General features: G+C 39.2%; 1 protein-coding gene across 3 annotated transcripts in view; it reads left to right on the forward strand.

Annotated features, from left to right (window-relative positions):
* Nucleotides 1-7,423, forward strand: part of ell (elongation factor RNA polymerase II) — a 29,848-nt gene extending 22,425 nt beyond the window's left edge. For all 3 annotated transcript variants that reach the window (XM_047158247.2, XM_017477676.3, XM_053683202.1), the window contains 5 exons: nt 741-1,293; nt 1,771-1,837; nt 1,991-2,162; nt 4,152-4,196; nt 5,713-7,423. In XM_047158247.2, the coding sequence (XP_047014203.1) occupies nt 741-1,293; nt 1,771-1,837; nt 1,991-2,162; nt 4,152-4,196; nt 5,713-5,829 (954 nt within the window). In that variant the 3' untranslated portion in view covers nt 5,830-7,423. The remainder of the gene's footprint in view (nt 1-740; nt 1,294-1,770; nt 1,838-1,990; nt 2,163-4,151; nt 4,197-5,712) is intronic.
* The last annotated feature ends 5,601 nt before the right edge of the window (nt 7,424-13,024 follow it).

Here is a 13,024-nt window from a genome sequence, read left to right on the forward strand (position 1 = left end):
TTTTATTTTCTTCTAATGACTTTTATTTGCTATTGCTAATCAGTCACAGCTGTGCAGCTCTTAACTGGACTTTGAACTCTTACGCCTAGGCCACTTTCTAGCTTTGTCAGCAAAGTGTTCTACTCGCCCTCAATACAAAACTAAAACACAGTTATTCGTTCATATTATCTGTAGTCTACGATATACTGTACATAATTTACTGAAATAATTTAAATGGTTATTCAAACAATAGCCAAATACACGCGGCATTTGCTGTGTTTTCCGTCCCATGAATAAGACATCCCCAAGAAAAAAATAAAAAAATAATAATAAAAGTTCGCTTGTATTTATGTAGTGGAAAACAGAATTGGACCAAATCAGCAGCAAAAGTATCATTTTCTCTGTGGCTCTGGACTACTAGACAAGTGGACTTGTTGGTGAGAAAGTGCTGGAAGGGACAAGCACTATGAATAACTTTTGTGCAGCTTAACATTTTACACAATTTGTGACTAGTGGAATCTATTTTTTCTGTTTTGAAATCAACACGAGTGTTTCCCTGGAGCGTACCCGGAGCATACACTTGGCGAGTATTGATGTTATGAGGAAAAGGTTTCGAGGCTGAGACTTTCAGAGTAGTATTGCGTACTTTGCCGTTTCCAAGGACTTTTTATCAAATTTTTTTATTTTTTATTTATTTAATTTTTTTCCTCCCCCATTTTCCCGGCACCTCCTTTTAAAATACCCATGTTTCTGTTCTGCAGAAAAGGACTACTGAAGATTTTATTGACCCCCTGGCAAGCAAGAAGCCCAGGATATCACATCTGACCAGCAAAGGATCAGCACCTGTCAACGGAAAGTTGAACTCTTCAAACGGGAAGGACTCGTGCGGTTTATCCAGCGCCCCGCTTCCGCTACTGGATCTATCTCAGCGTCTTGAGCCGCTGTCGGATGTCAGCAACGACTCCAGCCACAATGGCCGGGACTGTGAAGGCCAGGAGGCAGCGGTGGCTGAGAGGCTTAGCCAAACAACAGCCATCACAGGGGGCTCTCTGCAGAAAGAGGCGGTGTTAGGCTCCGCAACTTTGGCGCCCGGCAGCCTGGCAGGATCAAAGGACCGTAGCACCTCACCCTCGCTGCATGGCAAGTCCAAGAAATCCAAAAAACGCAAAGATAAAGACAAGTCCAGAAAGAAAGATCCTGAGAAGGAGAAGAGGGAGAGGAAAGGAGCGGAGGACGGTGATGGGTTGAAGAAATTGTACAAGGTTACTACAAGTCCAGACCTGAGCATGATGAGTATTCCACATAAAAGCTCAGGTACAGACAGTATTGGGAAAATTATAGATGTTAGACTTATCCTTTTATTTGCATATGTATTTATATCTCAGTGAAGTTGAATGCTTGAATCTGATTGGTCAGAAGGTGTGCGTAATTGCGTATAGTAGCATGTGTGGTTCCGAGGTGTTTTTTTTTTTTTTTTTTTTTTTTTTTTTTTTTTTGTGTGTGTGTGGGGGGGGGGCAGAGTTCCGAATCACACCTATCCACCCTGCAGCGTGCATTATTTTTCTATAACAGCACAGTCTGCCATGTGTCATTACTTTTACGTTTAAATACTGATTATTTAAAAAATGAATCATTATTTACTATTTTAGCTAGACATTGTGAGTAATGTGATCGCAGTGACTTCGACCATCATCTCCTCATCTACTGTTTACCCCCCTCCCCCACCAGTGTCTCTGTGAGTCTCTTGTCTGCTGCATGAAGCCATCACCTCTTATGTTTGTTTCCTTTTAGATCTGAATGGAATGTTGAACAGCTCCAGTATTCCTGCATCTTCATCTGTCATGGCAGACTATTTACTGTAAGCACTCTTCATCTCTGCATTTCTTAAATACCATGCATAATTTGGCAATGGGTGGATGTATTTCATGTTTTGTTTGGTTTCTCTGTGCCAACATACAATGTATTTTTAGTGACAAGACTTTAAAAAATAAATTTTTGTATGTCTGAGCAGAAAATACACTGAGATTGGCTCCCAGGAGCAGCGTCAGAGCTATAAGAATGACTTTAACGCAGAGTATAGTGAGTACCGAGGACTCCACGCACGAATAGAGGGTATCACCCGGCAATTCACTGTGCTGGACGCTGAGCTTAAACAGCTCCAACAAGGCACAGATCAATATAAGGTAACCACTGTACACGATACACACTGATTAGTCTGAATAAGTTACAGCCTTTGAAGCACTACATTTCAAAATAACATATTTGGTCAAGCCGAATAAGGAGCAGAAACCTCTAGAGATCTGTATCAGTAGTACTCGTATTGCTCATAAGGACACTAAGGCACAATTCCTGACTGGCCTGTCCTTGATCTGATGTAGGTCAGTATAAGTGACAATAGTGTGGCTGTATAATTATCCATAACCACAGAGAACACACAGATCATGTATATACACTGAAGTCATCTGAACTTTTCTTTCTTTCATTATACAATATATATGTTTTTCATTTCACTTTACAAGCTGCTCAATTGTTTTACAGCCTAGGATTGAAATGGACTTCATTTAGATTCTTGTCATTTGATGTTTAAAAATTAAAGGTGCAAAACACACAGGTTAATTAAACAAAAGCAAAAAAATTTTTGTTGTCATTTGTTGGTTGCGTAAGCTTTGTCAGATTGACTGGAGAATGTTGTTCAGGTTTTGCTAAATATTTTCAGTTGGACTGTGGTGTGGACTTTGACTTGGCCGTACTAACACTTTCAGTTTCATGGTTCTGATCCACTCCAGTGTAGCGTTCGCAGTATGATTAGGGTCCTTGTCCTGTTGCACACTGGTACAGCTTTTCTCAACCTTTTTTTTTGGTCCTTATTTGGCTCCATGAATCTTGCGCTCAGCCCTGACCAGGTTCCCGGTCCCACTCTGTTGAAAAGTCAAGTTCCGAGTGTTTATTTGTCACATAGACAAGGTGTGTGGAGTGAAATGTCAATTGGGTAACACTGACTGTTCAAGTAATACTGTTAAATAAATAATACAATAAAATGGAGAATAAAGTCAAATTAGAATAGAATAGGTAGTTTAAAAAATCATTAATAAGAAGGAGGAGAAGGAACTGTACATGTGCAGTAATCCCTGATGTATAAATGTGTGTAGGTGCAGTGCTTGAAGAGTCTGGTTAGGAATACTGATTAATTGTATATAATTAAGTTGAAGATCCTTATGGTCTGTTTGTAGAAACTCCTCCTTGTGCTAGCAGAGGCATGTACCTGTCCTACAGTGCCTTGCGAAAGTATTCACCCCTCTTGGCATCTTTGGCATATGCCTACCACTTTGAAGATGTAAAATATTCTTTTATTGTGGAACAGGTTAGAAATAAGACACAAAAAAAACAGAAAACTTCACTGTGCATAACTATTCACCCCCCAAAGTCAATACTTTGTAGAGCTACCTTTTGCAGCAAGTGAATACTTTTGCGAGGCGGCACTGTACACAGTCCAGTCTTAACAGATCTTTTGTTCACATTGCTCTGTGAAGGGCCATCCTCCCACTTTTCCCAGATGAAATCTAAGACACCATGGGGCTTATGCCCGTGTATAATTCGAACAGGGAGAAGCTCCTGGCTGCTTGTGGGACTTTTCAGACTGCCACTTATCCCAGTTCTGAGCATCATTGTGTGCACATTTAGGAATAATATTTTGAAGGTTTTGATTAATTCACTGAACCAGTCTCGTCTGTTTGAGGATGTCAAACCTGCTGACGGGCCTGGTGTAAGCTAGCGAGGGACTTGATGCTCTTGGCTAACTGAAATAACATAAAGCTTCCAAAACTCATCCGCACGAGCTCAGCAGGACACTGATGAGGAAAGCTGCACTGCTCGGCACCGTCGGCTCTCTCTGTACTTCATCCATATTCTGCTGGACGCTACGTATAAAGGAGTATGGTTAATCACACACAGGTGTGCACTCATTCATGAGATTAGCCCCTCCCCCTCCAAGACTGCTCACGAGTGGTGCTTGACCACGCCCCTGCGCCTAATTTTGCAAACCGACACCCGCCCACGCACACTGTTTACTATTTTGCGATCGTTTGTGTAGATTCAGTCCATTTCGGTTCTAGGTTGTAACACTACAAAATGAAGAAAAGTTCAAGTATTGATATTGGTTTATATTTTTGCAGACAATCCACAATCAAATACTTCAAGAGTATCGCAAAATAAAAAAGGTAAGTTGTAAAGCTTTGTGTTTTAAAGTGGGATAATATTGGGCACCCAGGGAAATCATAAATACCTGCTCAAGACAGCTCTTGTGGCTGTTTTTCAGTTATGTTCCTGGTAAACTTCTGAGAAATATCAGGTATTATACAGTTGTGCTTGTAAATTTACACCCCCTTGCAGAATCTGCAAAATGTTAATAATAATAATAATAAAAAATAAATAAAAAAAATAGGAGGGATCATAAAAACTGTATATAAATTTAGGTTTTTTTTTTTTTTTAGTTCTGTCCAGAATAAACTATTTCACATAACAGATGTTTACATATAGTCCACAAGACACAACAATAACTGAATTTACTAGAGATGCGCCGATGCATCAGCCGATAAAGGCTATTTTTCAATGGTTTAAAAACGTCCGATCACCAGGGCCAATTATATACTGTCTATCAAAAAAGTATATATTACACAGAAAAATATATTTGTAGAGGTTTACACACGCTTGTTTATTAATACTGTGTGTCGTTACCTGGATGATCGACGACTGTTTGTGTTGTGAGAGTTGTTCCTGAGTCCCTTGTTTGTCCTGAGCAGTTAAACTGCCCACTGTTCTTCAGAAAAATCCTCCGGGTTCTGCACATTCTTTACTTTTCCAGCATCTTCTACATGTTTGACCCCCTTTCCAACAGCGGCTATATGATGCTGAGATCCATCTTTTCACACGGAGGGACTCGTATTCAGGGCCGTACAAAATGCAATTTTTATGATCCCTCTTACTTTTGGGGGGGGGGGGGATTAACATTTTGTCGATTCTGCAAGGGGTGTGTAAATTTATGAGCACATTTGAGATCTTTTAATGTGTCTTTTTATTCACAGTAGTAATTGAAATGTTCAGATCCTTGGTGAGTTAGCAATGACCGCTATCTTAGTACACCTTTTCCCAGTGTGGGAAAGTGTTTTCATTTTGTACTCGCACGTGGACAGCCACGGTTTCCGTGGAGAAAAAAACAGAACACGTTTTGTTTCTTAACCTGTTGTAGCCTCTTCTTATTTGAGAGACTTGTGAGAGAATGACGGTTTTATCATGACTTAGCTTGTCTCTTGGACATTGGAAAATCTAAAATTGTGAAAATGTGTGACGTGTCATTGATTTAAGCAGTATGGCGCAAGAAGAGTGCGGTTATCCTGAATACAGCACAGCTGTGATTATCTATGGCACTCGCCCTGTGGGCTAATCACCGAATCACAGCCATGCCTAGTGTTTACAGTTACTTTTCCAACACACAATTCTTTTGCATATGTTTTTCAACAGCTTTTGTTTTTCAGTGTATTGGGGAAGGCAGGACTTCTGTCTGATAGATGATAATCCATTGGTGCATTTTACGAGCTGAAAAGTTTGATAAATTTAGAAGTAACATTTCTATCTTGATTCCACTTTACCAAAGATCTATCCCACAGACATGTGAGTATGTGGATATGTGCTGTTTGTACAGAATACTCATCATAGTCTCCCATTGTTTCTTCACAGACTAATCCCAACTACAGCCAAGAGAGGAACCGCTGTGAATATCTCCACAACAAACTGGCACATATAAAGAAACTTATAGCAGAATATGATCAGCAGCAAATTCAGCATTGGCACTAATCGTGTGTGTGTGTGGTGTCCCCCCCCCCCCCCCCTTCCCCCCCTTTTTACCTTCTGGAAACAAGACCATGAGAGAGAAACTCTGGATTCTGGGGAGTTTTCTTTATTTCTTTTTTTCTGGATTGCTCTAAAACAGCAATTGCTCTAGAGAAAAATGGCCATAAAGAGAGTATTCTTGCTCCCCCCCTCCCCCACCACCACCATAAAGAGGGCACTACAGGCAGTTATCAGTTTTCTTTTTCCTTCCCACCCCCCATTTTTGCAGGGGGTTGGGTGGGTGGTGTTTTACACTGCATATGGAAAAGTCTTCTGGGCATCGGTTCCCTCTCTAATAGCACATAGGTCTCCTATAAAAAAAAAACAGAAGACCTTGGAATTTTTTCCCCTTGCTTTATCAACTGGGGCAGGCAACACTGAAACCAATTTCTCAAAGTTTCGTACTTTGTTTATTAAAAAAAAATTAAGAGAAATACCATGTTTCCCCATATATTGAATGGAAGGTACTCATATTATTATTTATTCTTTCGTCTTCCTGGGGGTTTATACCAGATCTGTTGTACACTCCTCAGTATGAGCTCTAAACTTTTTTCCAAGCTTAAAAAAAAAAAATAACAGTATTTTATGCAAATGCTGCCTTTGGTTCCAGGTAGTCCATAGTTTGCAGTTCATGAATTCATTAAGGTTATTCTCTGGCTTACGCAGGGACTCTCCTGAAAATCTCAAGCCAAGCCAGTTTAGCCTATTTTACACTGTGTGTGATTTTGTACCGGTCTCTTCCATGCAATGGATGTTGATGATATGCCTACAGGTGGGACAATGGTGTCTGTGTGTAAAGGCTTTGACTGTATGCTGTTGATTTACTTTCTGGCTTGGTTGAACCTGCTATGCCAAAGGTGGTCATTTTTCCTTATTTAATTAAGAGCCTGGGTGTGTGTCAGAGCGATAGTCATGTGCAATGACTGCAGCCGTCTGTGTTTGTGCCCGCTCTTCTATTATGTGAAGTTACCTAGTACTATTAAATATGTGCTAAAGCATTACACCAGCCTTGATGGACTTGGTTTTCAAGTCATGTTTATCAGGTAAATTATATACAAGATCCCTCAAATATGGCTATATCCCTTTAAAGTATCAAGACTTGTGCACACATGGTGAGATCCAGGGAGTAAGCAGGAGTATGAGCTGGATATGTGCTGTACTGGTATTTTTATCTGCTAGCCCTTTTTGGTAACGTAGAGCTCTATATCGACTGCAGTTTGGAAAAATATGTACGAAGACCTCTCCCCACCCTTACCCCAATTCACCCCATGCAGTTATATAACTGAACTTATTTAAGCGCCAGCATTTTGAAATGACGGCTAACCCATAATGCAGGATCAGTCTCTGAGTATTTGTCATCCTTAGTATTCACCTTTCAGTTGCATTGAAATCGAGAACAGAGTCTGAGCTCCTATCATGTCTGTAAAGATGTCTGAAGAATGATTTTAAAATTGACAGCTGTCTAGAAATAGTTCACCTGTTCAATCTTACCTGAAGAATCTTTTCTGATATTGAGCTTTTTATGTTTAAATATTAAAATTCTGCACTTTGCACAGCCTTTTGCTGTTACTCTTACCTGGGTTTTGCTGCAAGGAGATCTCCGTCTTATCCATCTTAATGCATGCTTTTGTGAATGTGTTCAGGAAAAGAAAAAGAAAAAAAAAAGACCAGAACTTGTACCATAGTTTTATTACTACTGTAGAAGGGTATTCCGACTCTAATAAAACCTGATGAGATGCGTCTCTGCCAACGTTTGAGACTAGAGAACAGAATATACCCTCCATTGTTTCCCCATCAGTGTGAGGAGCAACTGCTCATTTTGTATTAGCTTCAATTTCTTATGATTACAGTATTGGGTTGGCATTTATTTGATTTGACCGTGCATTCTGATGGGCTGGTTAGGTGAAGAGATATTTGTAGATCTTGGTAGAAATCTTAACCCCTTTTAAAATTAAATGACATTTTTAATAGAATCATGTCTTTACAAACCACCAGGATTTTTTTCATTTTTCTCCTGGAAATAGTTTTAATTGGTGCTAAAGCTAATTGGTGCAAGCTGCAAACAATAACACTGTTACAACCATGAATTATTTTAGGACTCACCTCAATCTTCAATTGGTCTTAATTTCAGTATTTATTTTATTTTGCTTTAGTAATGCTGTCAGTGAAATTAGCATCAAAATATGCCAAATGACCTGTTTTATAGGGTAGTGTAAGATGAAGTATGCTGCTGTTTTAACAAAAAAAAAAAAAAAAAGGGAGGCTTTTGAAAATAAGTTTTAATGTTAATGCTGAAACCCAAAGCGTGCTTTTTTTTTTTTTTTTTTTTTTTTTTTTTTTAATGTTCAGGACTGGGACTGAAATTTGTCTTAGAATTTCAATAAAATTCTCAAACCTTTTACATTTTGGGGTTCATTTTAATGTTCCTTTAGAACCACGCTTCTCGATCCTGAAGTACCCCTGTCCTTTCAAAAAAGAAAAAAAAATCCCTGCTCCCTACTCGCCTTCAACTCATCAGTGAACGAAGAAGCCTGAACTACATTGAAGTAGATGACACAGAGGAGCGAAAATACCAAAATAGTATAGTGACGGGGACATGATGGTGTAAAAACGGCACCGTCTTTCAGATGAGACATTAAACAGAGGTCCAGACTCTCTGTGGTCATTAAAAATCCCAGGACACTTTAGCGTAAAAGAGTAGGGGTATAACCCCGGTGTCCTTGTGGAATTCCACAATCGACCCTTCTATAACATCGCCCCCTAATAATCTCCATCTCTGAATTGTCTACATCACACTCTCCTCTACAGTAATAGCTGGTGTATGGTGGGGGTTCTGGTGCAATATGGCTGCCGTCGTATCATCCAGCTGGATGCTACACACTAGTAGTGGTTGAGCAGATCAGACACCAAACAAACCACTCAAGCGCTTTGAGTGTCTAGAAAAGTACTATATAAATGTAACTGTAATTTACTAACTAACAAAATATGCCGGGCAGTGGTGCTCCAGGACCGGAACTGAGAAACACTGCTTTAGCGCAATTCTAGAGAATGATCGTGGATGGCTGCATTTAAAATGACTTATTTCACTAAGTGGAAGCAAAGGCTTACAAATTAGTTTCTTCCAGCAGTCACATTAGATGCCATGGATTAACCCAGGTTTTCCTTAGTTAACTGGTTAAAAGTAAAAATAATTGGATGTGTGGCAAGTGCAGTAATTCTCTAGGCAGTGAAATAACTGCCAAAAAGAGTGAAGAGGGATTTGTTTTTACTAGGTTAGAAAGTATACCACTCCTCTTGGGCCTCTAGACACAATAACTTTGTTTCAGCAGAAAGACAGAAAGACACACAAACACCCCTCTGTAAGCAGAATGTGATATATTTATGTGATAATGCAATGTGTGAAAATTGTTGTTCCATTTGGCTTCATGGAGCTGAATTTTTGACCTTGTGTTGGCGTCTGTTTCAGGAGAATGCTAGGGTCGGAGAGTTCACCATGGCAGCATGCAAACTCCTTCGTCAGTCCTGTAACACTTACACACACTCTCACGTGACTCAAGTCCAAGTTCACCTCTGCATTTACTTTTCTATAATCTGGTTATAACTAATATTCAACAAGCAAAGCTTCTGTTTACCCTTAATTAGTTCTCAAGATGATTGTGGACCGCTTCCATCTAATTAATTTTAGATAAACCCGCGCTGTATAGCTGTACAAGAGCTTGGCTCTCGTAGGGTCACTTAATTTACTACAAAGATGGGGATTCTTGGCGATTTACAATTTCTAAATCTGAAGAATCTAGCAACCTATCTTGATAAATGTTGTAAACAATGAAATTAGGAGAAACCTCATACATCCTAGCTCACACTCGGGACAGTTCACTAAAGTACATTGTCGAATGGTCTGTTTACACTTAGCTGATGTAAACAAAATGTCTTCAGAAATCTCTAATCTTAAATTAAGTTTAAGGTTAGGTTGCTTGTGTGGCATTCTGCATAAGACAAGACAAACTTTCTAAACGCTTTGCTTGGAACCATGAATTTCCTCCAAAAATCACACATCTTCACCTTTGGCAAATGGTGCTCTATGAAAGCACCTGTTGATTGGTTTACTGCAGAATTCTATTATATAATTGACAAGGTTTCTACCTAATAGGTCAGTTTCATTACGAAGTGGCAGTTACTTCATACTTACTGCAGAAATGTTCCATCGTTTATTGTTCCTGACAGGTATGCAACAGTAATCAGTCCTTGTCTGGAGCAGGTTCAGTTCAGCACCTTAATCCAGGGGTGTCAAACAGGGCGTGTGAAGATCAAGGTTCTAATCCAGCCCACCAAATCAATGTAGGGTCTACTGTAAAATAATAAAATAAAATAAAAAGGTCTTGTGCACTGTAATTGAACTAGTCTCTGTTGATCCACTAGGGTGCAAAATAGAGCAGTTAACTGGGATACTGACAATATGTGCTAATGGTGTATTTCTTTATTAGTCAGTTATTAGTGAATTTGACACCTAATCCCAGTCAAGTCTTTCATATTTAATCCTAGTCTGTCATTATGTGAGGATGTCAATTTTTAAAAGCACTATATAAATAAAAATGAGTTGAATTCTATTTCATATACAATCTCAAGGCCGTTTCGGTTTCAGGCTGTAACATGACAAAATGAGAGTTCAAGGGGGTGAATATTTATGCACGACATTCTATAGATATTACTATACGGTAAACCCATCAATCATTAATTCTTCCAAAATATAGGTTTTGGGAAATACTCATAAGTAAGCACATTTAAGAAGAAGAGTTCATGTGTTATTGGTGTATTGTCCTAACTTTTTGGTTTGTCCTACATGAAATAAGCAAGGTAATAACGTGGCCCGTTAACTAAAATGAGTTGGACACCCCTGCCTTATCTAGTTCTTGGTTCTGCTGTCTGAAAAAGGGTACTGAGCCTTTGAAATAGTTTTCACTATTCCTTGAAAACTTATGGATTTAGGAGCATAAATTGAGAAAAGGTCACTTCTTAGAGACTTCCAAAGTCGTAAGAATTTCCGTGGCTAATTTTATATCATGGATATAGAATTTCTGCAGTGAAAATATTGTACTTTATTTTGTTATTGTAATGATTGTATTTTGCCACCTTTTAAAGCATAATATTGCAAATGTGCTCTCTGTTGTACTATCTGACAGGTTTATTTTTTATGTGGTAAATGATTACACTTGCCAAAAACAGTTTATGCCCTAGCCTCACCTGTACAGCAGTGGATAACTTTACTTGGATATTGTAGATTTGAAGGCAAAAACTCTACTGCAGAGATGTTACAGTGGTGCAGAAGGACGCATTGCTGCCTCAGAGCTCCAAGGTCCTGGGTTTGATCCTAAACTGGTGTCACTGTCTACGAGGATTTTCTGTGCATGTTCTCTTCATGTCTATGTGGGTTTCCTTTGGGTCCTAAGATAAACTGCCCCTAGGTGGTAATGAGTGTGTGAACAGTGCCTTGTGATGGACTTGTATCCCATCCAGGGTGTATTCCCACCTCACACCCAGTATTCCCAGGAGATAAGCTTCAGGTTCACTGCAACCCTGACCAAGATACAGCAGTTGCTGAGAGTGAGTGAGAACTCCTCTTCTGCGATCATTAAAGACTGTGATGCTCATACTGCACATCCTTTTAGCACACACACACACACTACTGATGCGCTTCCACAACTGTATACTATAATCACACCAGAAGGGGATGGAGTATCACGCAGAAGAGGATGGGTTTCCTTTTGAGTCAGGTTCCTTCCTCATGTCATTTTAGGGAGTTTTTCCGTGCTACTGTCACCATCTGCTTGCTCATTAGGATGTAAATCTAGATCCAGTTTTCTGTAAAGCTGTGTTGTGATAATCAGTCCTTCCAAGATGTTCGTGACTTGGCGATTGCAGAAATTAACGCAAAATCATGTGAATTTTGTGCCTTAAGTTATCACTCAGGTTCCACTATTTTGAGTCGTGTCTGTTCCCTGAGCTAAACAAAAATGTAGAAATATTCTGAAAGTTTTTTTTTTAGTAACTTAATTAACATGAAGTTAATTTATACTGCATAGCCAGCACCTTTGATCTGAAGCTAGGCCTGTTAAATATTAGATCCCTTATGTCTAAAGTGCTTATTGTTAATGAAACTACTATGATCATGAGTTTAATTTTACCGTGTTTAACAGATATGTGGATTACACCAAATTAGTATGTAGCATTAAAATGAAGCTAGTCCACCCTGATAGAGTTATATAAATCACCCTGGTTTAACTGGCAGAGGAGGAGGAGGTACCTGGCTTCAAGAGCCTCTGAGAACAGCAGTTGTGTCCGTTCTAGATTCAGTAGGGGTTAATAATGGTGGTCACACTCTTGATCTAATAATAACATTTGGAATAAATATAGTCAAACTTCCACAGATCTCAAATCATTACCTCATTTCATTTAAAATGTGTCTTAGTCATAATCTATGCACTTACATTCCCTTCAGCTACTGCACATGGTTTTATCAGTAATCTCCCTTTGATATCAACTTTGATTGGATCACCGTCTGACCCTACAGAACTTCATGAGGCGACTGAATGCTTAGAGTCGATGTTCCACTACACTCTAGATAATTTAGCTCTACTTGAATGAAAAGGAGAGAGAAAAAAACTAGCACCCAGGTATAACAATCTCACACGCACCTTAAAACAGACCACCTGAAAGTTAGAATGTATGTGGCATCAAACAGCATGGAAGGAGCGCCTCCTGAACTATAGAGATCTCTTCGTGCTGCTAGGTCACTCCATCTCTCCATCCCAAGATAAAAATAATCTTAGATTCTTATTTAATACTGTAGCACAACGAGGAAGAAGTCCACCACAGAAGCACGCACACCATCGACATGTACTGGCAATGACTTGAAAATATCAGCCAAAAAAATGGACTAATTTAAAGCCAGACATTTTATAACTAACCCTGTAGCTAATGATATGACAATATTAGATCAACAATTAGAATGTTTTTCTCCCCTTAGAGAGACTGAACTAATTTAACTAATTTCCTTATGAAAATCATCAACTTGTGTACTAGATCTCTAACATACATGTTTCTTCAGATTATTCCACAAGTAATCAAACCAATCACGTCAGCTGTCCACCTATAAGTCAAA

The sequence above is a fragment of the Ictalurus punctatus genome, chromosome 10, assembly GCF_001660625.3.
Source record: "Ictalurus punctatus breed USDA103 chromosome 10, Coco_2.0, whole genome shotgun sequence".
NCBI lineage: Eukaryota > Metazoa > Chordata > Actinopteri > Siluriformes > Ictaluridae > Ictalurus > Ictalurus punctatus.